Source organism: Apus apus, chromosome 2 (assembly GCF_020740795.1).
Source record: "Apus apus isolate bApuApu2 chromosome 2, bApuApu2.pri.cur, whole genome shotgun sequence".
Classification (NCBI taxonomy): Eukaryota; Metazoa; Chordata; class Aves; order Apodiformes; family Apodidae; genus Apus; species Apus apus.
Genome location: NC_067283.1, coordinates 120,422,739 through 120,449,322, shown reverse-complemented (window position 1 = coordinate 120,449,322; position 26,584 = coordinate 120,422,739). Strand labels below are relative to the sequence as shown.

Sequence of the window (26,584 nt, the reverse complement as noted above, 5' to 3'; positions counted from 1 at the left end):
CCTTTCCTGTAATTTTTGGACTGAAGCAATTTATTAAAGCTCAATTTAAATACAGGGATGATGCAACTTAAAATCCAGATGACCTTTCATAAACCTAAGCAGCTTAGATACATCAACATTTCTGGTTATAAGTTGTTGGCAAATAAACGTGTTAAACACTTGGCACACAGTTTAAGTTAATCCATAAACAGAATTTTAGAAGTATTTAAAGTAACTGCACATAAGACCCGTGACCTTAACACATGATAAATACTGTTGGCGTGGAAGGGTCATTTAAAGAATAACAAATAAATAGCGTGTCTTGTTTATACATCACTGCAAAGTGGGAAGAAACAAGGTGCACATAAATATTTCTTTTAAAAATCCTACACTTTTCAGCCACACAGAGTAGGGGGGGGGTTAGATCGGTTATTTTTTGTCTCTTTTTTTTTTTTTTTAACTCTCTCGATATTTTTTTTAAATCACTCTCACCGAACTTTGCGCATTTTCACAGGATCAGTTTAGAGACGATAAAAAATACAGTCTTCCATAGCAATGGTCCAGTCTCTTTGTTACTACGAGTCACTTAAATAATAAGTTTACATTTCAAGTTTGTTTGTTTCCTGGCTCAGAATAATAATACTGCTAATAATAATAATTAAAAAAATCTATGTTCAAGTGCCCTCCTCTCTGATTTGTCCCATCCACCTCCGTACCCGGGTCCCTGCGGCCCGTTTCCCCCGCTACTCCCGGGACAGGGACCGGGCTGGGGGTCGCTCTCCGTCCCCCTCCTGGGCTCTAGCCCCGGCTCCCATCCCGGCCTATTTCTTGGCCTTCCCTTTCTCCGGACGCGCAGCGGTCGCCCGGCGAGAGCGAACCCCCCCTATACCCCCTCCCCCCGGCCCGGAGCTTCCTTCCCGCGGCATCCCCGGCCCCGCGCCCTCTCCCCGGCGCCGCACGCAAGCCGGCTCCCATCGCGGTCCCGTCTCGGCAAAACTCAAGGAGAAGAGCGAGGCGAGGGGAGGCCGGGAGGAGGAAGGCGGGGACCGTGCAGCCCTCAGTGCCCCCGCCGCCCCCGCGCCCCCCGGCCCGGGGCCGGCAGCGGGTCCGAGCCACCGTCTGTCGCCGCTCCCGGGGGCCGCGGCGGCGGGGGGCGGCAACAGCAGCGGCGCTTAAGGCTTCTCCGTGCACTGTTTGCAGAGGCTGGAAGAGACGCTGTTGAAAATGGCACATTTCTCCGGGCAGGAGGTGGCTGGGGGCAGCCCGGCGCTGAAGGGGTAGCCGGCCGCCTGCTCGTAGGCGCCGAGGGCGGGGTGCAGCGCAGCCGCCGCCGCCGCTGCTGCCGCGGCGGAGCTGGGCAGGGAGGCGGCCGAGATGGCCTGGCCCTGATTGAGATAAGCCACCAGGCGCCGCATCTCCTCCAGGGCCTGCGCCTGCATCAGGATGTAGTTCTTGGCCAGGAGAAGCGTGGCGATCTTGGAGAGCTTCCGCACCGAGGGGCTGTGCGCGTAGGGGATGACCGCCCGCAGCTCGTCCAGCGCGTCGTTCAGGTCGTGCATTCGCCGCCGCTCCCGCGCATTGATGTTGAGGCGTAGCGCCTTCTGCTCCTTGGACTTCTTGCTGCCGCCGTGCCCGTGGCTGTTGGAGCAGCCGCCCTCGGCCGCCTTCAGACCCCCGCCCCCCCCGCCGCCGCCGCCGCCCGCCGCCGGCGAGGCTACGCGCGGGTCCCCCCCGGCGCCGCGCAGCACCAGCTCGCAGCGGCCGTCGCTGTCGTCGTCGGGGCTCTGCTCGCCGCCGCTGCTCTCGGCCACCGAGCTGCGGCTGGCGCTCTCGCCGTACTTGACGCACACGGAGCCCGGCGGCAGCGCCAGCGGGTCGCCGCCGACGCCGGGCTGCAGCAGCGCCTCGGGCTCCGCCGCCTCGTAGCAGGCGAGCGGCGAGGGCTGGCGGTCGCGGGGGTGGGAGAGGTCGAGCCCCGGGGGCGAGCGGAAGGCAGACTCCATGCGCTTGGCCGAGGCGGCAAGGCTCTTGTGGAAGAGGTCCTCTTCTGCGGGCAGCCCCAGCGCCCGCTCCATCGGCGCCCCGCTCGCCTCCGCCTCCGCCTCCTCCGCCCCCCTCAGCTCCCGGCCCGCTCGTCCAAGGCTCCGCGCCGCTGCGGGCGGCTCCCCGGTGTCCCGCTGGCAGAAATCGCCTCCCGGCTCCAGCCGGGGCTGCGTTGTGCCCTACGCCGCTGCTGCCCCGGCTCCGGCTGCGGCTTCGGCTCTGTCTCCGGCGGCGGCTCGGGCTGCGGCTCCGGCGGCGGCTGCTGGTCCGGCTGTGGCTGCGGCTGCGGCTGCGGCTGTGGCTGTGGCTGTGGCTCCGGCTGTGACTTCGGCTGCGGCTCCGGCTCGCCCTCAGCAGGCGCCGCGCTGGGGCATTGTGCGCTGCCAGCGGAGCCGCTTCCACCGTTTATCTTGCTTGGATTCACCTTCAAGAGATTTCCGGACCCATCAACCAGCAGCCGCCGCAGACGGGGGAGTCTTTTACATCATTATCTCTGAGAGTAGGTTATTATGAAGAAGACTCGCCTGTTGGGACAGAGCTTTCTACCCAATCAGGTTAACGTTTTAATTAATAGGATTAAAACGGTAACAAACAATCCCAGGCGCTATCTGGCCCTGAGTCTGAATAGTTTCATTTCCCAGGTCTGAAGACAGGCAGCAGCTAGAGCTTTATAAGAGGCGCCTGCTCCATTATTCTCCCTGCCATCTGTATACACAGCTTAACGCATATGTTTGCAAGACGTTGTGTCCTGTTAGTAACCCAACAACTGCCTTTAGCTTGACATGTGTGGCGACTTTCACTCATCAATGAGCACACTAAAAGCCCTACTTAGATCGAAGGATGTTCTTTGCCTCCTTCAGCAAATTACAGCCCTGCACTGTAGAAAAGCCCGTTTCAACACTTCCCCTTCCGAGTCTTGCCAGCAGACTTCTGCTAACTTAGCCGTGGAGTCAGGAGTGACACCCTCTCCCCCCACCCTTGCCCACCCACCCCCTGCATTTACATTAACTTACAGCCCACTCCCACCCCTACCCGTCTTCCCGAAAAGCTTCGCCTGGGAAATAAAATAAATATATAAATAAATAAAAACCTGGACCAACACGAACCGCCGTGCCCACTCCTGCCCACAGCCAAAGTCCACTTGGATTCCCTGGGAGGCGGATGGTCCCCAGCTCCCTTTCCACCCCCCTTCAGCAAAAGGCGACCAAACTACAGGGAGGTTCCCCTCCTCCCCTTAGCCGTTTTCAAGTAGCAGATTGCCGCTTTCGAGTGATTATCCCCCGTGTCCCTATAAAAAATATAAATCCCCCATCCGTTACCTTGAAAATGAACCTATCTGGGGAGAGGGAGAGCGGGCTGAGAAAGGGCAAAACCCACCTAACTTTTTTTTTTTTCTTTATTGTCATAAAGATGAAGCTCTCGCTTCAACCAACTCTTGATAGCTCCCTCCCTCCGCTCCCCAACGCCGGGTTGCCCCCGCTGCCGATGTCAGGGGGAGAGCGGCTCCGGAGCCCCGGTTATCCCGGGCGGGCTGGCCCCCCGCCCTCTTCCTGGGACTTCTCCTCGGAGTCGGGCACAGGCTCTTCTGCTCTCTCCCAGAAGCTGAAACGGCCGCCAGAGGGTTGGTCTGAATTTTGTCCCACTGCTCCTCTAATCCTCGAGGCGAGCAGCTCGCTCCCGCTTTCAGCGCACACAGTATTTAGTGGCAGGTTTTCATTCTTATGACATCAGTAAAAACAATATTTCCCAACACTTCCAGTAAATCATTCTTATGTGGCAGAATTACTGAAGGCTATGAAATTTTTTTGTTTCTCTGGTTTCATTAAAAACCTTTTAATTGTCTCTTTCAGAGTTGGCCCCAGGTGTTGGACTCTTTTCATTACATTTTGCTCTAATGTGATGAAATTCTAATTCTCTCCTTACCATATGGTTAAATTTCCCCACTGAGAATTAGTTGAAAAAGGAGAAATAATCTATTAATCTCTGTAATAGATTCACAAATGAGGTTTGCCACAGAACCTGTTTTTGAATGGTAATATCAGAACAGTTGGGTGCCTTGTTTCAAGAAAGAAAGGACCAGGCGACAACAGAAAACGTTTGAATTTTCACCTGGAAAGAATGAAAAGAAGCCAAGCTGCAGATTTCAAAGTAATTGACTGAGATTTCATCTAGCGAGGACATGGCTACAATACAGACCTTCCTCACCTCGTCTCTCCGGATCAGAGACGAACATACAAGCCGAGCCCTCCGAAGAGGGGCGGGGGGGGGGGAGGGTCTCACACCCCCCCCTCCCCCCCACAGTCCCCTTTGGCTGCTGCTCGTGTCCCTGGTTGCCGTCCAAACGCACAGTCACCGAGCTCCGAGCTCCCCTCCCCCTTTCCAAGGGATGCCACCGTTAACCTCTATGATTATTAATCCAAAGGCATTTTAGGTTTATTGTTTTCCAATTAGCAACTTCATTTTCCCTGGGATAATAAACAAAGGGCTTTATAAACGCCTTAGGGGGTTGGGTTCTTCTATTTTTCTTATTTAATCTGTTTAACATCCAACTTGTAAAACTCATGTGGTCACTTAAGGATGACGGGTACTCTTATAATTCCATGGTTAGGGGGAACGTTTTTCTCCTAGCAGCTTATTTCTTGGAAGACAAGAGGTCTCCGGCTCGATGTCTCCCGCTGATCTGTGGGTTCACCGGTCCTACCTCCCCTCTTTTTTGCCTGCAACTTCGGGGACGGCACACGCGGTTGCCCCGAGGCTGCGGCCGCCGCGCTTGTCCCGGAGGGTGGCGGGGGCTGCCGGGCTGCGCCGTCGGGGCAGGGGGACGGGGGCATCGGGGGGACCTCCAGGAGGTCACGGCAGCCTCCTCTTGTCCTCGGCTGCGTTCGCTCCGAATTACGCTCTGCGTCTGAAATTTCTCCCTCTTCGTCTAAGCTTTCTGCTCATCCCTGTCCACCCGTCAGTCTGCCTGCTGCTGATCTGTCTGTGGATCTGTTCATGTGCTTGCTCCTGCTTCTGCCGTTCATGCACCTCGTTTTTTCTTTTAATTTTCTCCATCCCTTCCTTTCCCTTTCTTTCTGGGTCTGTCCTCTTTTCTTGAAACATTGATGTATCCCAGTCATGTCCCTGATGCGTTCACGTGGGACTCGCCCGTGCTTAATTATGTTACCTTTCTACCAAACTTTAGTTCAGGACGGGGACGAGGAAAGCGGGAGAAAAAAGTTAAGAGTCCCTCTCGCTTCCCCCGGACCTGCCCCTTGTGATCTGTCTCTCCCCACTCCTCCGGGCTACTTCCCTAAGAAGTGGCTGTTTAATAGTCTCCGGGAACTTTAGTTTTGAAGTAGGCAGAAAAATTTATAGAAGCTTTAAATGCAGGGCTTATAAAAATACGGAGACATGGTCTTTGAGGTTTATGCACTCGTAAACTTTTGCTGATTGCTTCTGGGAAGTTGTCAGGCATTTAACACTGCGTTTATCTTACAGCGCAATGAAAACACATCTGCCCAGCGTCTCGTTACCTGGTTTAATTGTATCACAGCCCTCTGCCACCGGCTCCACTTTCACTTGGGTCATTTTTTCGGGAACAGATCAGCCCGGAGCCGAGCTGCAGAAGAGACTGCGCCGGCCGCTCTGGAGCATCACTCAAGCCTCCACCGTGAGCGGCCGGGCTCGGGCCGTGCCAGGCGGGGCGGGAGACAGGGGCAGGGGGTGCCAGAATACAGGTGAGAGCTGCCAGCGCAGTGATTACTAATTTTCCATGGAGTCTTTTGTAAGATCTATTCAGGTGTTGCAAAATGAGTAGCAAGATCTACTCATTTTGTTCTGGTCCCCACCGGGGAGAGAAGTTACAAATCCCTTCCTCTCTCCCCAGGGCTGGGCTTCCCCTTTGCTGAAGAGCTTCCAGGAGGAAGGAAGTTTTCCAAATTCTCTCTAAAGGCGCCCAGAAGCTGAGTACTGGCGAGACAGATTTTGACAGAGGAAGGCAGCCTCTCTCTGCCGGCTCTGGGCAGCGGCACGGCGTGCCCGCTGCGGCAGGACAGCCTCCGCAGAACGCTGAGGGCTTGGAATCACCCGCAATTTCCCGGTCCTTCTTCCAGAAGCTCTCTCCTCCTGCCTCCGGCTGGGCGAGACCGGTAGAGAGCAGAGCCGGGCGCCCAGTTCCCCATGCGACGGGGGCCGCTCCAGCCGCAGGGTCTGCCCGACTTTTCCAGCGCTGAGTCAAGTGTCGGAGAGCGCTTTCCTTCCCCGCAGTTGCTATGTGCTGTTCTCAGTCTTAGGCAAACTTTTTTTTTAGTAAAAAGAAAGGAAATGACACCCCCATTGCATTCGCTGCTAGTACAAAACTCCTTAGAGCGCGGGATGCCGGTGAATTCCCAGACTAGAAAGTGTTTCCAGCAGCGGACAGGGGCCTGGCAGCTCACCTGGGGGACCCGCTGAGACCGGCCGCGTGGCCGCGCTTCCCCGCGGAGCCCGGAGGGGACCCAGGGGCCACCTGGCCCCAGCTTCGGTCCCGGTAGCTAAGCTCCAGATCCAAAATCCACAGCACCATCTCCTGGGCAGTGGGAGAAATGCATGGCCCTCTTCCGGGTTGATGTCGGTGGCAGGAAGGACTTGACCTGGCACTGGAGGCATAGATTACATGGAAATGCAAAATAACTCTGTAGCGTGTTATGGCGTGGGGAGACAAATAATTGTTCCTCTGGTCTCCCTTTTGAAGCTGAAGCCTACGCTCTGAGGCTGTGGTTGGGCAGGAGTCAAGAGGCTCTGAGGAGGTATAATGTATTCGTTTATATGGACACACACACCAGGAAATATATGTAGTTGAAACAGATTATGGCTGGAAGGCCCTGATGGTATCCCAGCTTCAGGGACAACACTGGGTGTTTATGCAGTGGCAAACCCACCGAGGAGCTACACCCCGAGGTTTGTGGAGAGAGAGTGGAAGCTCCTACCACATTTCAGTGTACTCTGGTTTGGTTTTGGGAAGTTTGAGGTCTCCTCTCCTATGGATGGACAGAGCTACCTCATGCTTTTTTATCTCCTTCAGCCTGACTCATGCCTCACCCAGCTCTGTATGACCTGTTTACAGCTCTCAGAGTAATTTCTTGCTCTCTCTGATAATTTCAGACACTCCCTAAAAATGTCTGGGTGTGTCTCAGCAGGAGCAGAGGCCAGAGCTCTGGCCACATACAGTTAATAGTTACTCCCTGACCAGCTTTTACTCTCATACTTGACCCTGTTTTGTTTATATTGGAAACTTTCCACTGGAAGGAATGAAGCTTACTCTTCCCAGTCTTTTTTTGGCCAGGCTATCATAGAATCTTCATAGAACAGTTTGGGTTGGAAGTAACCTTTAAAACTCATCTAGTTCAACACCCAGTGTTTATTTTCAGTTAAAATTTCATCTCCAGTTTCTATAGGCCATTCCTTTCCCTTCCATGCTTCTTAAACTCCTTCCAGTTCACCTTTATTGGTACTGAAAGTACTTAAATCTGAAAGTGGTAGTTGAGGTGCTATCTCATCAGTATTGTACACTGAGAGAGACATCTATCATTCCCTGGGTGCATGACATGATGTCTCTGTGTTAGCCCCAAAATGACATTGGATTTTTATTTATTTTTTTTTGGTCATACTGCTGGATCCTGTTTAATTTACTGAAGCCCATACATCCAAATCTATGTGTTAGTAGGCACGTATATTATATCTACTGTATTCCTTTCAATCACCACTTAGCAATTATAGGAAGATAAAAATGCTAGCATATGTCTTTCTTCCATTCTTTATAAATTTGTGCTGTTTATTGGTTGTGGACCCATTCCCCCTTAAGTTCTTAGGATTTTTACCTTTTAATATTTTTTCCACTACGTTACTGCAGACTGACATTAGGCTTGCCAGATGGTAGGTGGCAGGTTCACTCCTCTTCCCCTTCTCCTGCCATTTTTAAAGTCCAGTAACTTGCTCCCTTTTCTTTTCAGACCTCTTAGGGCTCACTGGTTCTCCAGAAACAATTTAAAATAATCGTCAGTAGTTTGGATAAGTTTATTAGTTAATTTAGTTAATTTCCTTTCCTCCCTATGCTGCACATTGCAGGGATATGCTCAGTTTCACATCCTTAGTTTTCTCTTCCTCAACCTTCCTTGTGACCTTTTCTCAACAATCCTAACTACAAGGTTGTTTTTCCTAGTTGTACCTTATTTTTCAGTTAAAATGCAATTCAATACTTTTGTTAATTTAGAATCATCACTCCTTTCCCCCCCCTTTATTGTACAGTAATAAACCTCTTTTATTCCTAACAATTCCCTTATTCCCCTTGTAATTAAAAGATTATCTAGAATCTATACACATCTAAATAGTTGCTACATTGAAAAAGGAAAGCGCTCTCACTAGTAATGCTGTTATACTCTATAAATAAAGCAATTTTATATGTTTTATAACTTATCATGGGCATAAAATACAAAAATGCTTTGAAATACAGTTCAGAAAGGGACAAAATCCATCTATTTAACTAGGAAAACCGAAACTCTTCCTATATTTCAACTATTTTTTGATTAAAGTATAAGCTCATTTCCCATTACATCCCTTCAGTTGCTATGATAAATGAAAGAACAAAGAATTTCCTTCCTGGATGACTTTGCTAAATTCATACTTTAATCTTTTGGTAGACGATGTTTTTCAAACACACTCAGATGTCTGATTGTCAGCTTTATGTCTCAGGAAGTATTCCCAGCAATTCAGGTACAGTAAAGTATCTACCTCTAGCAAGTCTCTGTGTACTATATAACTTTTATAGTCATTATAAAAAGTAATTTATTGAAAAAACTTAAACCTTTTCCAACTCAGCCTACTTTTGATTTAAAGGTGTGTGCTCCCGGTTATGGTAATCAGGTGTGGTAGGTGCTTTTTCAGAATTAGGTTTGCTGTTTATGTCACAAAGTTTAGAAGCTCCGAGAGTAACATCCACTGAAACATAGCATGTTCAAAGAAACAGAGATACCAGCTCATGTTTCACTGTTACAGTGCCTGGAATTGCACATAATACAAGGTATGGGAACTTTCCCCTTTTTTTAGATCACATTTTTTCTCCTGGGTTTTATTTCTGTTTGCCTTTACTGGAGTACAACACTGTGATTCTGGCTACAGGCTGGGCCTGGGGAAATGGCACTTAAGAAAAAAGGATAAGCAATGTAACTCATTGGTATTCAACTGTATCTTTTTTTTTTTCTCTCTTTCTCTCTTTCTCCCTTTTTATTCTCTTTATTGCTCCCTTTCTTCCTCTTTCTTGCTCTTTTCCTGTCTTTCTCTTTCCTTCTTTTTCTTTTTTACCTCCATATCTAGCTTGCTTACTTTTGCTTTCTTTCTTTCTTGTTTCCTTGCTTCATATAGCATATGGCTTTGCTTAATTTTAAAAATTACAGGATCCTTTAATGACAACAGAGGTCATGACCAAGAGAAAAGCTCCTTGTAACAGTGCCTGGCTCTGATTAGTGCTGCAACACTCACTCATTATATTTTTGAGCCAAATCATTGCAATGGGATTTGAACTTGCTTTTTGATCCAGAGAGGGGGATGCTGCCAGGTATGGACCCAGTCCTGTCATCAATTCTGTGTGGACAGAGGTCTGCTGGTGCAAATTAAAGGACTCCACCTCACTGTATACAAGGACAAGGGACAGAAAAGCAAGGAGGCATGAGCACGTGAGGCGGGGACCTTGCCATGCTCCCTAGAGGTCCAGCTGCTAAGCTCTGACATCCAGAGGTGCCTAAAGCAGCTTTGGTGTTGCTCTGCATTGTGTTGGCAGCTCAGTTAGTCCTTTGTTCGAACCCAGGATTAGCACACCTACTGCCAGAGCTCAGCTAGAAACCAAGGTGGTCTAAGGACAGAGGCCAAACACTATCCATGCAGTGCAGGTCTGTGAGGAACTTTGGCTTTCAGAGTATTTTGCAACACAGCCTTGGTTACCAGGAGCAGTCCAGGTACCACAAAGCTTACACACTACTTCCTTTCTGAGGGTAAGACCGAATGACCAGAGAGTGCTTGAGGGCTGACAAAAGCTTTTAGCATCCTTAGTCCCATCTTAGGCTGTCACAGAGATTTACTGATGTTTCCTTTGCAAAGTTATTTGATTATTCCAGGAGAGGACAGCTGGAGGCAAGGGGCTCCATGCACCTGCAGGCTGAATCCACCAAGGTGACAGTCATGTTTGAAGAAGCAAGTTTGTGTGGAGATCTGAACATATTTCAAACTGATTTGCTTCATTATTGTCCCATTTCTCTCACTGGCCATCCACTCGGACAACAGTTTGATTTATTTGAGTGTAAGTGGGCATGAAAACAGTGCGGCTTGAGGCAAGGCTGGGTGCGTCTGAGCTATGGAACATGTAAGATTGCATCTGGGGACTTGTGAGCTGAGGCACTGTCAGGGAAAGGGCAAAGGCAGCCTTTTCACATCCCTGGCCCTAGACACATCTACATATAGTGTCAGACCATGTTAACACAGGAAAGAAGCCTTGATAATGTAGTGGTTGGTTGTTTACTTTTTGCCAATAACCCAGATTCAAGAGCTTAGTGAAGAGTGACGTGGTTTTTCTGAGAGGTGACTTCACTGAAGTCAGCTTTACACTAGCCTGATGGGCCATCGAACTTGGAGGGATGCTGGCTTGAGCTGCAAAAGGTTCCCTGAAGCACATATTTTAGTATTCTCAAACAGGGCATGGAATTCCCCCTGCCTCCCTCTCTTAACTCTGGCCATAGAAAACTATGTAGGAATTTCCCAGTGAAATGGCAAAGGATGGGAGATGGAGGTTCCAACATTGACATCAACTCTGATAAAGCCAAGTCACCTTGGAGATGCATGTTCTGTGTCTCATGATACACATCAGATTTGACCTGTGGGCATTTGAGCATGTAGCTACTTTTCTAAATTTGGCCTTCCTTCTTTGTACCTCACTATGTGATTTCCTTCAGGATTTCTGCACTTGTTAGGGTAGGTTCCTTGTAGTTCTTACCTGAAGGAAAAAAACAACAACACCCAAAACCCAACACAAAAGAATACCATTCAAAGCTAAAACAAAAGCTCAAGTGCTTTTTGCAGTGATAATTATTCCTGTGTATCAGATGAAGCCCACAGTGTAGAGGAGTGTAGTTTCAGTGTGCTCACTAACCTTCTGCTCATGCATGGGATGAATCTGAACCCAAGTACTCACATATCACAAGATTTAGGCACCATTTTTAGTGAGAACTTCAGAATTATGCCAGCAGTGTGAGACCAGGCACAGTGAGAAGCATGGAGCCTGCAACACATTGTTATCATATTCACACTGTTGATTCTGAATCTCTGATAAAGTTAATTGACTGAGTCAGGGCAAATTTGCTCCACACCTGCTCTGGACAGAGTAAGCTCAACTAGGTCTAATCAATCACTCCCAGCAGGAAACTGGCATAAATGGTTCTTGCTCAGCTGGTGCCAGTGGCTGATCTAGGTGGCAATGGTGCAACCCCAGGGCAAGACTGGGATGTGCAAATCATCCTAGGGGAAGCACATCACAATCTGTCCCTAAACCATTTTATTTTTACCCTTCAAATAGTACATTTCCTGAGCCTTTCTAATAAGCTTTTCTGGTCTAATTGCCATTCAATTAATACTCTGGCAGCTTTTCCATCAGAAAAAGTGTACTTTATTGCATTTGTGATCTGTCCATTATCAAACTGGTTCTAGGATGGAAAAGGGAGGATCTTTCTCTCTGGTTCTCACACTCAAACTCCTCATTCACTGGGCTTCAGCAAAGAGAAATGGCTGCACTTTGCTCTGTGGTTAGGGCACATGGGCCAGGTATCTGAAACTGGGCCCTGCATTTCCCGGATGTATTCATAAAGAGATTCACCTCAGTTAGGGCACAGTGAGAAATATCTATTAGACACAGGCAGAACCTGCCTCGTCCTTTGTTTCTGAATATTTCTGAGGTCTTTTACCTGTTCTGTTCTGCCCTGCTGTCCATGCACATAACATTCCAACCAAAATCTGTACCTCTTCCCGGAGAGAAACCTGCATCTAAAGGAAGTGGCACAAGCCCATGGGAGCCCCGGGGTTCTCCTGTGCAGTGGCTCCCAGTGCAGTACGTGGAGCAATGGAACCCAAGCCCCAAGAGAAGCAAGGCTCTACGTGGGATACAGAAGCTATGGCAAACCCAGGACTTTAAGTTAGACAGAAGACTGACTTTAACCCCCAGTGCAGCTGAAACTCTTCCCAAGGCAGCTGCAGAAGGTTAAACTCTGTGTCTGCAGACAGTGGATAGCTTGAAAAAGGATGACTGACAGCAGCAAGTCTTATAAATGACAATGTTTGCTTTTGAAACAGTTTAATATTTTAGTGGGTTTTAGTTAGTAGAGAGAGAAGTCTGGCTAAGACCCTTCCTTTGGGGTTAAATTAGACCATATCATGAATAAGGCAGAAGAGAGATGGACATTGATCTCAAAGATAGTTTAACAAGGAGAAGGGCAGAGGCAATAACAGCTGCCTAAATCCTATGGGGTGATGGGCAGCAAAGGTAGTAACATAAGGATAAGTTATAGAGAAAGACCATGTACAGATTTGGGTCCTGTCAGCTTTGAGTTCAAATCCTGTGACCACAGAACCTCATCCTAAGCCTAATGTGGGTTTGCGTAAATTGCACTATGTGTGTTGTGGGATCAGGAGCTTTAAACCACAGAAAAGTGTGCACCCAAGGGGTTATTGTGGTTTGTGCTCTGCCTCATGATAACTTGCTTGTGTTTCCAGAAGCTGACTCATTTAAGACTTTTAAATGGACACTAACAAACAAACCTGGGCATGGCAGAAACAGTGCTACCAGCCCTTCTGCCCTCACCCCAGCTTTGACGGGCACCATAGTGGAGTGCTTCTCCCTGTGCCGGGCTCTGAAGGCATAAGAAGGAGTTCAGCTGTCCCAGTGAATTTAATTCCTTGAGCATCTGGTCTCCGTCTGCTCCAGAAAAGATGGCAGGCCAGATGGGAATATCCTAGTGGCTGCAGTCAGCCTGGGGGGCACCTACTGCATCGTGCTCAAAGTTATTTTGAAAACGATAGATCATAGATCCCTAAAGAGTTTTCACATAGAAGACCTGACATTAACAAAGTGCTTTCTTTTATTTTTTTTTATTATTACTTTTTTTCATTATTACTTTTTTTCTTATGTTGATAACAGTAGCAGTTATAAGTAAAAGATATAGTCACTATAAGTTCAGCAGGTAGACCATGCTCCTAGGTAAAGGAAAATAAAAGGCAGAGAGTAAGCCAGAGCTGTCCACACAGCTAGTATATAGTCTGCCTCTCCTTTCCACCATGCCAGCTGGGCACCTCCAAAATAGAGTTTGGGAAGAGATAGGCTGGAGTAATGAGGCCCTGTGAACCTCATGAAATTCAGCAAGGCCAAATGTAAGGCCCTGCACCTGGGTCATGGCAATCCCCAGAACCAGGACAGACTGGGGTCTGAACGGATTGAATGCACCCCTGTGGAGAGGTCTCTGGCATCCTGGTAGATGAAAAATTGAACAGGAGTCAGCAATGTGCTCTTGCAGCCCAGAAAGCCAACTGTATTCTGCATCAAAAGAAGTGTGGCCAGCAGTTTGAGGGGGTGATTGTCCCCCTCTACTGCACTCTGGTGAGACCCCACCTGGAATACAGTGCCCAGTTCTGAGTTTCCCAGGTCAAGAAAGAAGTGCACCTGTTAGAGTGAGCTTGTAAGAAAGATGGGTACAGGCTTTTTACCAAGGCCTGTAGTGACAGCACAAGGGGCAGCAGTTTTAAACCAAAATAGGGTAGATTTAGTTTGGACATAAAGAATAAATTGTTTGTTGTTTGTTTGTTTTTTTATGGAAGTGGTGAGACACAGGACTGGGTTGGTCAGAGGAGCTGTGGATGCCCTGTCATTGGATGTGTTCAAGGTTAGGTTGGATGGGTCTTTGAGCAACCTGATGTAGTTAAAGTTGTCCCTGTCTATGGCAGGGAGGGCTGAACTAGATCATCTTTAAAGGTCCTTTCTGATGCAAACCGTTCAGTGATTCTAAGAGTCTGGAAAGAGTTCAGGCCTGTTGATGCCCAAAGGGCAATACGGACTACACCACATTTGTCTCCTTCCATGCTACATAGTCCTCCCAGAACACCCTGTAAGGCCTTGTGTTTCCAGATGCCCAATCTGTTAGCATGCTCTGTTTTTTCTTAGTTTCATAGTGCACATGATGTGTGAGCTGCCTCTATCACAATTTTCATAATATTTTATGTGTTGTAAACTGACAAAATAAACACAAACTGTCTTACGGCCACCAGGGGCTTGGTGGGCACACAGGCCAAAGGCCTGGGAAGCCAGTCTACTGAAGAGGTGTCTGGCCTCAGTCATGTGTGTATCCATTACCCTGTGCCACTTTGCTTTGGGGATTAGGGACTGATACCCACCGCCTTTATTTAGGAGTCCAAATATAGCCAAAAAACTGGAACCTTCGTCACTGTGACCATTTCAGCTAACAAGTGAAGGATGCACAATTTCCCTGGAATATCAAATGGTGAAGGAAATTGAACTGGCCAAACCAGGCAGTACAGAGGAGCAACAGAATTTAGGGATAATGGGTAACTAAATTACATTGGTTTCTGCCCTTGGATTTACATTTTTTTACCTTACCATTCCATGGTAAAGATATTTGCTGTCAGAAGCTGGTCATACATCACTTACTGCCATCACTAAGGAGGGCATGGCAGCTTCTACCTTGGGATTATAGAAATTTTTCTTTCAGCTCCGAAACAGTGATGCTGCAGATTGAATGCCAACCTGACTGAGGTCTGGTAGTTGATAGAAATGCCATGTAGCAAAGTCTAGTCCTAGATCATGTTTATGCTATGTTGTGAGGAAAACAGAAATTCATAAAATTTCATACGAAACGTGGACAACTGCTGCCAGAACTGCTGCCGGAATGAAACCCTGGGGAAAAAAAAGAGAAAAAAAAAAGGGTATTAGCATTGGGTTGACAGAATGGGTTATTTAAAAAAATTATTGCCAGTTGAAGGAAGGGACCAGAACAAAATCTCAGCTAAGTGGACATTGGTTTATCAGTTTGTGGTGAAGTGCAGACTGAGGTGAACACCCTTTTGTTCTCATTTTCTTCATTCCATTTGTTGGAAGCTGTCACTGAAATAATAAAGTACCTATTAAAAAAATTTAAAAATACCTACAGAGTCAACTTCTGATTACGGTTAGTACTTCTTCCACAGAAAAGTGCCAATAAACCAGGGTTAACACAACCTTTGATTTTACTTGTGAAAACAAAAAAAAATCTGTTATAAATCCAGATAGACTGAACACTTGCAAAATACAAGAGGGAGATAAGGCAGGACTGGAAGCCCTAGGAGCTGCCACCACTTGATAAAAACAGTCTGCATCTCTGTGAGGATATCTGTTGTGTCATGAGAGGTAGCCTGGTGGTTATAGGAGGTTGTAACTCCAGATGGACACGTGCTCTGCCAAGAGGAGAGGAGACAAGAGGCATGAAGTCAGTTGTTTTGCACAAGATATTTTCAGGCAACAAGCCGCAGGTACAGTTGACTGAGTTCCAAAATATGGCACAGTCAGGAAAAGGCTGCGTCAGGGTAGACCCAGAGGTCCAAATGAAAAATATGCAGCTCTAATTCAGCATCAGTTCTGTTAATTAAGTTAATGGTTCATTTAAAAGTATTTCAAGGTCTTCACTGTGTTAACCCTAGGAAAGTGATGAAGATGGTGGTGGTGTGTGCCTGCTAAGGGAAGGTGTGGGGAAGAGTGTTGTGAGATGGTGCTGGCACATGTCTTTTGGAAACGACTGTTGGGTTGTGCTCCTGTAGTGCTGTTCTGATCCGCTCATGCACCGGCAATGCATGGAACAGAGCTCTGTTGGGCTCCTTGGCTCCTAATGAGTCTAAACAACAGCTGTTCTCTCTTTCTTTGGGCCAAAGTCAAGTGCTACAGCACAAAACATGTGGGTTACAGTGCCGTGGAAGGAGCGGGCAATTCGTCCTCCTGTAACTGTTGCAGACGTGCACTTGTGTGAGCAGCATTTTCATGCACACGACAGTCTAGAAGAGGACAGGAGAGCCATAAAATACAGATTACAGTCAAAAGGCCCAAAGGAACCACTGCAAGCATCTAATTGGGCCTCCTGTGCAATGCAGAAGACTGCACTGAATTAATTTGCTTGAACTAGATCACATCTTTAAAACAGAAAATTTAAGTGCTGCAGTTTCCTATGTTAATGCACCATGAGCCTAGAGAAATTGTTCCAATGACAGCTGTTCTTGCTGCTTAAAACATGCAACTTTCTCCTAGTTTGAATTTGTCTAGTTTCAGCTTTGTCATTGCATTTTTATACCTTCCTTGGCTAGACTGAAGACCACTTTTACTAACATAACTGAGCCATCAACTTTACACTTGTTAAAATCAGTTCCTTAAGTTTATCAGGGACTCTTTCTGGTTCATTTCTGAACCCTTTCCATACTGCTAGCTGGAACTGGCCACTCTGCTCCAACTGCACTGTTTCAAGGGGTCAGTGACTGACTGGCTGCTTTAATGTCAAGGCTGAATATCAGACACTTTTCATCTTTTTTGATATTCCCTGTTTATGTATCTGAAGATTTCCCTAGCCCCAGAATTGCACTGGGAATAGTGTTCAGCTCATTGGCTATGTTTGCTCTTAATAAAACCAGCCTTCTTTCTTTGTCAAGCTGACAGATTTGCAATCAACTCAGTAATTTTGTTTAAGATGTGGGCATGATATTACCTTATTTCTACTTGTCTGAAGCTTTTCCAGTATTTCACAGATTACAGGAAACCGTGTCTTTGTAAACTCCTCTGCAATTCTTGTTTTTGAATTTTTCTTCAATGTAACCTTCATCTACATTTTGAAAGAGAACTCACATTCATTTAAAAGCACCTGCTATATCTACAAGAATTTACAAATGCACTTCAAATATGCTAGAGTTTATATTTAAATATGCATTTCAGACCAGATAACTGATGTTCAGCTACTCACTGAGTATAAAATCAGGAAAAAACACCATATTAATTTAATCTAGGTCTGTCCATAACATTTCTGGACCAGGTTCAGTGTGAGAAGCAGAGAGAAGCAACTTGACATTGATAACTAAAGTTGTACATTCTTATCTAACTTCTGCCTGGTTTAGACTGAAGAGTTTTTTTCTGTGCTTGCTAGAAATAACCTCTAATTTCTGGGTGAGCTGGAGCAACTCTTTCAAGCAAACACTTTCACTTGATTCAGAGGCTTGATCTGATAAGAAACTATCAGAGTGGCTCAAAAAGTTCATCAAAGTCTAACTACCCTCACCGTTAACATTTTACACAAGTTGTAAATGCATTGTATACAGTGTCAGTTGCCAGCTAATGGAACTTCACAGAATCACAAGATAGTGGAAGTTGGAAGAGACCTTTGGAGGTCATTTGGTCCAAACCAGGTTGCCCAGGACTATTTCCTGTTGCTTTCTGAATAACTCCACAGATGGAGATTCACCACCTCCCTGGGCAAACTATTCCAATGTTGACCAGCCTCACAGTAAAATAGGGTGTGTTTTTGTGTTCAGGTGTGATTTTCTGTTTTTAATTTATGGCCATTACCTCTTGTCCTGTCTGTGAGTACCATCAACAAGAGTCTAGCTCCCTTTTCCTTATTTCTTTCCATCAGATATTTATACATGAGACTTCTTCATGCTGAACATTGCTCTTTCAGCCTCTCCTTATAGAAGTGATGCTCCAGTCCCTCAATCATCTTTGTGACTGTGACTAAGTCCAGTAAGTCTGTGTCTCTCTTGCACTGGCGAGCCCATAACTGGACACATGACCACACATGTGCCTCGCCAGTTCTGACTAGAGGGGAAAGATGGTCTCTCTTGACCCACTGGTAACCATCTTCCTAATGCAGCCCAGGATACTGTTGGCCTTTTTTTACTGCATTGTGGGCTCATGGTCAACTTGTCCACTGGGAGCCCAAGGTCTTTCTCAGCAGAACTGCTTTCTTGCTGTCATATATTTTTTTCAAGGTCTTAAACTTTATGAGTGTGCAATGTGGAAAACGAGGCAGAAAAGAGAAAAATACATGCTTTATTTTTGTTCAGTGATTCCCCTCCATCCTCAAACTTCCAAAGATTGACAGTGCTTCATCTGGGTGCTGGGCCAATCCTCCATTTGCTCAGTACAATTTAGAGAGACAACAGCCAACCTGGAATGACAATGCAGAATAAAGCACACCTGTATGAATTTCTGAAGCCTAGCCTATGAAGGCTGTTGTGAAAAAGGGATGGAGGTGGTGGGAAATACTTCTATCCAAGAAGAAGTGAAAAGGAAGCCTGTTGCATTCTGTGAGGATAAGTCCTTCTGTGGAAAGAATTTACGATATATAAATTCAAAGGATTGTCAGATTTTCTGTCCACCTTGCAGGAATAATAATAATGGCTAGAACTTGTATCAATACTTACAGCAAAACAGAATAATTCAGATTTGCAGTCCTCACTCTTGCTCAAGGTCTGAAGTCACGCACACATGTAAAGGCCTGGATCCCTCTTCTAGAGAACCTCTTTGTAGGCACTGGAAGGCCACTATGAAATGCTGTCTCCTCCAGGCTGAATAAGCACAGGTTGCTTGGCTTCTCTTCATGGGACATTTGCTCCAGCTGCTGATCATGTGTCTGGCCTTCTGATGAACTTGCACCATTTGATCAATGTCTTCCTTGTACAAGGAGGTAAAACTGGAGACAGTACTCTACATACCATCTAAGAAGTGCTGAGGAAAGGGGGATAATCAGTCCCGTGATGCATTAGCCTTGCTGCTGTTGAGACAATCCTGGATGCTGTTGGCCTTTTGTCTGCCAGGGCACACTGCAGGCTCATGTTCAGCTTGCTATCTACCAAAACCATCGTGTCCTTTTCAGCTGAGCTGCTTGAGAGCCAGTGCATGTGCAGCCTGTGTTAGTGCAATGGGATCTTCCTTTCCAGGTGCTGGACTTGGCATCTATCCTTACTAAGTTTCATTAAATTCATGTTGACCTGTTCCTTCAGCCTGTCTAGGTCCCTTTGGATGCCTTGCTCTTGGGCATATGGACAGGCAACAGTCCTGCAAAGAAGATGAGAGTGCATTATGTTGCCTCGTCCAGGCCATTGATAAAGCTGTTAAACAAGACAGGTGTTAGTACAGATTCTGCAGTATTCAACTTGTAACCAGTCTCCAGGTGGAATTTAATCCAACCCAACCAGCCCAAGCACTGACTGGCTTTTCATGCATCTATTTGTCCACTATCCAGTACAAAACATCCTAGCTTGGATATAAGAATATTGGAGGAGGCAGTTTCAAAAGCCTTGCTAAAATAAAGGTAAATGACAACCACTGCTCTCACCTTTATCACTGCAGCAGTCATTTAATCATAAAAGATGATCAGGTCTTTTAGGCATAAAGACTTAATAAACCCACTCTATTCTAAATTATCTTCTTCTTGTGCAAGATTAGTTGCTCCACAGATTTTCCAAGGACCAAAGTGCAGCTGTCTGGCCTGTAGTTTCCTGGATGGCTATTCTGGCCTTTCCTGAAGATGGATGTAACACTTGCCTTTCTCCAGAAGTCATGGTTCTTTTACAGTATCCACAATTTTAGAAAAAATTATAGAAAGTCACCTTGCAAGGACATTGATGACGTCCCTTGGATGCCACTTGATCGGTCCCATGCACTTGTATGGGTCAAGTAGTTTTAAATAATCCCTGACTAGATCCTCAACTACTGCTAGTAGTTCTAATTCTGAAACTTTCTAAGCAGAGAGGCTTGGAAGGCTTTGTAGGACAAGGCTGAAACAGAAAAGTTGTTGACTGCCTTAGTCTTCTGTATGTCCACCATCACTAGATCACCTGCTCCACTCAGAAATGGATTCATATTTTCCTTGTTCAGCATTTTACTGCTACTAAAATACTGGTAGAACCTCTTCTTGCTGTCTCGTGTCTTGACATCCCTTGTAAAGGGCAACTTGAGGTGAGCTTTGGCTTTCCTAACATCATCTGTACATCTCAGGCAATCTCTGCTCGTTTCTGCTTTGCAGTCTGTCACCAGTTCCATCTCTCATATGCCTTTTGTATTGGAGCTCTGTCATGTGTTCCCTGTTTAGCCAAGCCTGTATCCCAATATGCCTACTTTTTCCCAAGAGTATTAACATAAGCCATTCTTGTTCTATGAGAATGCTGTTCTTAAAGACCTCCTAGCTTTACCCTTCAGAGCTGACTCTCATTGGATCCTACTTGCAAGATGCCTGAGTAAGCTGAAGTCTGCTCTCCTGAAGAACCATTATTACTGTGCTACTTATCTTCCCCAATGACTGTGAATTCCTATGGAGATTTACCAAGTTAATGTACACTTCTTAGAGTATTTGAGGGGAAAGAAAGGTCAAGATTCAGTAACAGCTTAAGGAAGTAGTTTCAGTTTCCGGGCTACAAATGAGTATTTTATCTGTGTTTATACCAAAGTAGAATTTCCTTAAAATCAACTGAATGCTTCTTAACTTTCCAGATTAAAAAATGCTTTTTTTCAAATGTGGGAAAAAAAGACCCATTTTTCCATCCAGGATGGTTTAGGCATAAAAAGAATAATTTTGGAATAATCTTCAAAGCAGGACAGGGAGGTTTGACAACTGAAGTGTAGATGAGCATGTTGTTATTCCAACTTAAATTAGACCTGTGCCTTTTAACTTTATTAGATATCTGCCATCAACAGTGGTGGAAAGGATGTTCACTTCCTTGAATATCACAGATTCATAGAATCGTAAAATGGTTTGGGTTGGAAGGGACCTTAAAGATCACCTAGATCTGCCCCCCCTGCACGGGCAGGGACACCTCCCACTAGATCAGGTTGCTCAAAGTCCCATCCAATCTGGTCTTGAACACTCCTGGGGATGAGGCATACACAGCTTACCTGAGCAGCCTGTTTCAGAGTCTCACCACCCTCACAGTAAAGAATTTCTTCATAATGTCTAACCTAAATCTCCCCTCTTCCAGTTTAAAGCTGTTAGCCCTTGCCCTATCACTACATGCCCTTGCAAAAAGCCCCTCTGCAGCTTTCCTGTAGCCCCCTCAGGCACTGGAAGGCTGCTATAAGCTCTCCCTGGAGTCTTCTCTTCTTCAGGCTGAGCAACCTCAACTCTCTCAGCCTGTCTTCACAAGAGAGGTGCTCCAGCCCTCTGATCATCTTCATGGCCCTCCTCTGGACTCACTCCAAGGGCTCCATGTCCTTCTTGTGTTGGGGGCTACAGAACTGGACATACCATGCAACAATGGAGGGATCATACTGCTTCAGAGATCATTCTCACCTTAAGGTCACTACCTGGGACACGTGGTTACTTGCAGAGAATGTCTAGCAACTCTTAGTAGGTGGCAAGAACTCTCAAAATAGGCAGTGCGGATGGGCTATGTCATTTTGGATTAAGATTTTGGGCACATAGATACAAACTGCTGTTCCATGTGCTCTCAGAGTCATCAAATGTCCATGATTTATTTTATTTGCTGGCAGAGATGTAGCACATCTGTCACAAGGAAAATTTATTATTATTGCACAGCTCTGTATTTTTATTAGTGGTCAGGCTCTGTATAGGTTTCTAAAGGAGGTAATCCAATGTCTTTTAGATTAAAAATAGAGGCCTTTCCACATATTTTTGTGGAAATCTGTCTTACTACTTTCAGTAATAGTGACCCTGGTATTGCCTCTGCATAGGGCTAAATTGCTGTTGTACTTTTAGAATAGGTAAAAGGGAAAGAAACTGGAGAAAGCAAAGGTCTGGGGTTTATTTTTATCTTTGTTTGTTTGTTTTTAATCAAAGTGAATTGCATGAGTTCTTCCTAGGTCATTCTGAGCCAGCTTGTAAAATAGTGGGGTGCAGTTTTTCTGTGGTGTTATCTGAGATTAAATGAACATGAAGTAAAGTTTGCAAGTCTCTAACCAGAGGTCCTACGTTTTGCTTATTTATTTGGGCAGTGCCCTGCCAAGGCCTCTACTGTGTATGTTATATGAATAAACAACATTTCTCTCATAAAAATCTGACAATTTCACACTTTTCCAAAGCACTACAATTACTTCAGATATAAATTATTGGTATTAAAATATCAGAAACTCAAAAATTCCAAGGAAAATAAATTTACTGAACAGGGGTCATTCCCATGCCTCAGAGATACGAATTTTATAACCACACATAAACAATTACAAACTGCACTATGTTTTAGAGAAATACACCAAATGAGTGAAAGGTTGTGTTAAACTGATAAAAGCCTGAAAAATCAGAATTAGGTATAAACCTCATTCTGACCATTGTTCTTGTTTTGAAAACTTGAGGTTCCTAGGGTTTGTAGGTTTAATTTTTGTATCTTTTGTTTCCTTTTTTGGAAGTGAACAGTTGACAGTCTGCTTTATATGCAGCATGCATAGCACATAAATAGCATTCAAATTAAATGCTACACCAGCTGTACATACCCCATACATGTGGTTCGCGACTGTTGCTGACTGCAAATGGTGCATATTTTGATTTTCAGTTGATATCTAAAACTGTGAATTATCTTCTGAATATGTAGTGTTTTGCTTTCAATCCCTAGATTACATTTATATCAAGCAAAATAAATACAACTGTCTGATAATCACAACCTGGCTTTCTTCAGTTTAGGTAGAGATTAGTTTCTGGCAAAGTGACCACCAATCTTGTCATCTTCAAGGCAACCGTCCCATTTTGGTGTGAAAGGGAAGTTTGAAATAAAAAGTAGCCACAGAGGAGAAAACCCAGCATGTTTCTACCTACTGTCCCCTGTTAACTTGAATTGTCTCAAACGTGGGGCTGCTTTTATTTCTGCAAAGTCCCAGTGTTCCTTTCAGATAGTAAGATTTGGTATTCAGCTATCAGCTGTTTAAAGCATGTTCACGCTGCATGACATTTATATAACATTGACTCCCAACAACCTGTTCCAGCATCCACTGGGCCCAGTATAAAACCTGTGAGGATTTTTTTGGATGTGGCCTGTATCTGGTTCTTCCAATATCCTGGTCAGGAATATGGCAGGGAGCCACTGAAGGGAGGAGGAGTAGCCAGATGGCACCAGTACACTGTAGTTTTGGCATTTTTTTCTGGCCAGCTGACTGGTGCCATTTCTAAGGAGGATTTTTGTTTGCTTGTTTGCTTTGTATCTTTTCTTTGAGGTAGCCTGTGAACCTGAGTTAAGCTTACCTGTAGCTTGATCACCTTACAGATTTTCCACCTTTTCTTTTCTCTTTTTATTTGTTGTAGGTAGTGTCGGAGGAAATTTACTAAAATCTTCCCCTGATTTCATATTCACTTTTCATACAAAAGCCTTGTTGGCTCTAAGGAGAGCCATATGCTTGAAAGACAAGCAACACTGATTTTTTTTATATATTTTTTTTTTCTATCTGCATGTCTATAAACATTGTAAAAATTCAAGACAAATCTCAAAGGGAGATCAGACCTATATAGGTAGTTATGCCCACAAAGCTCCAAGGGAGGTAAGACCTGTATAGGTATTTAGTCTCACAGCAAATACTTTAATTTAAATTCAGAGTTTGAAAATACCCCCTCTTACTAGCTGTGTCTCAGATGTTGGCATCTTCCTTCGAGAGTCAGGGGAGTTTAAGTGAATCTATGGGTGCACCCCCCTTAGGGCAGAGGTAGCTGTGAGATTTGTCTCCCCATCCTCTGAGCTGGCCAGACACAAGCCATTTGAGGTCCACATAACGGTGTTAACATTGCACTGCGCTCCAGTCAGTAAGGCCTGGTGACAGGCTGTGTATATTACCGGTTTGTGTCTAAACAGATTTGTGACTAGAGCTGGCTTGTATCCAGCCATCTGAGAGCACCGACCAAGCAGCCTGCATGTATCTGCACCTGTCCACATGGATGTATTATAAATGTGCATGATGAAATATAATTCACTGTTTCTAAACGCCATATTGTGACACCTCCTCCTTGAAACACATTTTTTTCCCCACAAAAGCCTTTCAGCAACAATCCACGGCTAAGAGAATAAGTGCATCACTCGGAGTTACCACTTCTCCTTTGTGTTTGAACCCTATGATCTGCCTAATTGAGGGACTGATCTTGATTGGTTGTGAGCACCTACAGTTCCTTCTGATGGGAGCATATGGTATTGCACTGTACGAGCTTTGAGCCAGGGAACAGATCTCTCACTACCAGCCTTCCTCATAGGGCTGACATTACTACAAAGGCAGGCGGCAGTAGTATAATGCCTTCCAGCAACTGTGAAAACTGCCTGCATGATTCAGATGCTTTCCTACTGACTGACAATTCGGTTCTGATACTGCCTTGAAAAGGGGTTTGTTGACCTCCCAAAAGCACAGTGCTCTTGGGTCATCCGTCTCCTTGCACCTTTACAGGTGATGATGTTCCTTCTTGTACAGTACATCAACGGTGAGTGAGTTCAGTATAAAATGAAAATGTCAAAACATGCAATTTAAAGGCTTCTTTTGGGAAATACCTTTTCAACACATAGATTACTGATTCTTCAAAACTCTCTTCAGATTAAGGTGGTTGCTATACCCATTTCAAATGACCAAGTTTTGTATGAGATGGTAGCAGCAGCTCAGATTTCTAAGGGAGGAAGAAGATGAGAAGCAACTGCATTTGTGCTCTGCAGATGTTCAAGGCCACACCAGTCTGGAAACTGCTAACTACCTTTAATTGATCAGCATACTGAAGTGAGGGAGTGAGTGTTCACATCTGTGGCCCATTCTTATAACATGTTTCCTCCTCACTAATTCTTGCTGCTGTCTGGAAGCTTTCCAGGATGCTGCTAGTGATCAGAAGACAATTCTTCCATAAAGAAGGCAGCATGTCCAGCTCTTGTAGGGCTTTAAACACATAAGCAGAGATGTTCTCTGTTATAATAATTAGTTAAAATAAATAAATAAACTGTACTTAGAGAGAATTTTAACTTGGTTTTAAGGTTTGCTACACCTATAGGATTGGTAGGCCTTGGTGCTATGCTAGCTATGCTGAAAGTACAGTGAGGTTAAAAGGTTTGCAGAAAAATAAATAAAATTATGTAGCAGACCATTATAAAGTCACAGGTGAGTAGAAGCAAAACAAATGACCTTTAGTCTGCAGGATGAGATATGAAAGATCTATCTCTCTAGTCAGCATTACATTAAAACAGTGAATGCTTTCCTAAACCAGTGTGGTACTGAGCATACCTCTGCCACCAGGCAGCATAAAGAGAAGAGTCCTGGCTTGGGAAAGCAAGCCTGTTTTCAGATGCTGGTCCCTCCGGGGGGCTTCCACAGGGTCCCATTCAGTTTCAAGTCTTCTCTCTTGCTGTTTTCCTAGGGTTTCCTAATCCTTAGCTCTACCAGGGAGGAGTGAGGTGTTTCCTTCCAGGAGTCCAGGGCTGCCTCTACCTTGGAAATGTCCTCTGGCCATGGCTGACAGTGTCTGGGGATAGCCCTGCCCCTAAACTGGAAATCCCTGCACAGATTGTTAGCCCATGGCTCTAGCTGAGCAAGGTTCAAATCACAGACTCATCCCATACTCTGCATCTCTGAGCATTCTTGAAACCTTGGGAGAGTGCACATAAACCATAACTGCCTTTGGAGTGACAATGTGGCTGCTCCCAACCTTGATACTGGCAGTTTCCATTATAAAAGTGGTGGCAATCAATGTATAAATGTAAAGGTGGAATCAGAAATCAAGGTGTGTTCTGTGGATCTGAGAGGTGAAATGTTCAATAGTAGTAAAAGGTAACAGATGGTGGAATTCCTCTTAATGAAATGTTGTTCGGGCTATGAACTTAAATAGGATTGGATGGATATAGAAGTAACAATATCCAGGCTTATAAATAGTTAAAAATACAAAACTCTGGGGGGAGATTATTCTTTTTCTTTAGCCTTTCTGTCACTCAGTGAAGTTAAACTTGGTCTCTTTCTTTATATTGCAGCCATATCTGGAAACAAATTTTTACTCATATCTGAAATTTAGCAGCCTTGCAAGATCTCTGAGCAGTGTAACTGCGTCAAAGAACATTGACTGGAATCAGCATGGAATAAGTTTACTGTTGTGTTATGCCAATATGTTTGTTTTCTTTATTTGTATGTCAAGGTAGTGAATTGAGTATATAACACAGAAAAAGATTACCCGAGTTAGGAAAAAAAATAAAATCATGTAATCTGTGATGCAAAACAAAAGTACTGTTTATTCATACAAAATAGGAATATTTGTCAGCTTGGAGCACAAGTTTCTGTATAATTTTGAATGACCAGAAAAAGAAGAAGTACTGTATTCCTTGTTTTCTATTAGAAGTGTAAAAGGTATGAAACTTTCACTTGAAGAAGAAAAGGGAGAATTTATTTCTATAAAAAAGTGAAACTGCTAAACATGAAATACGGGTTCAAAGCCTCACTTATCTGAGGGGAGTTAATGAGAATCTGCTGGAACTATCTGTTGCAACCCGAGGAGAGATATTCTTCCTGGGCTTCAGAGGAGGTACACAGAGGTCTCTAAGAGGC

The 26,584-nt window shown here is 45.2% G+C and overlaps 1 protein-coding gene across 1 annotated transcript; it reads right to left on the bottom strand.

The window, feature by feature from the left end:
• Positions 1-1,151: 1,151 nt before the first annotated feature.
• BHLHE22 (basic helix-loop-helix family member e22) lies at positions 1,152-2,054 on the bottom strand. The gene has a single exon (XM_051611565.1). It carries the CDS (start codon positions 2,052-2,054, stop codon positions 1,152-1,154), a length of 903 nt encoding a protein of 300 aa, XP_051467525.1.
• Between the last annotated feature and the right edge of the window lie 24,530 nt (positions 2,055-26,584).

What these genes read in the sequence shown, in the direction of transcription:
- BHLHE22 (XM_051611565.1), bottom strand. Translation starts at nt 2,054, where the DNA reads ATGGAGCGGGCGCTGGGGCTGCCCGCAGAAGAGGACCTCTTCCACAAG.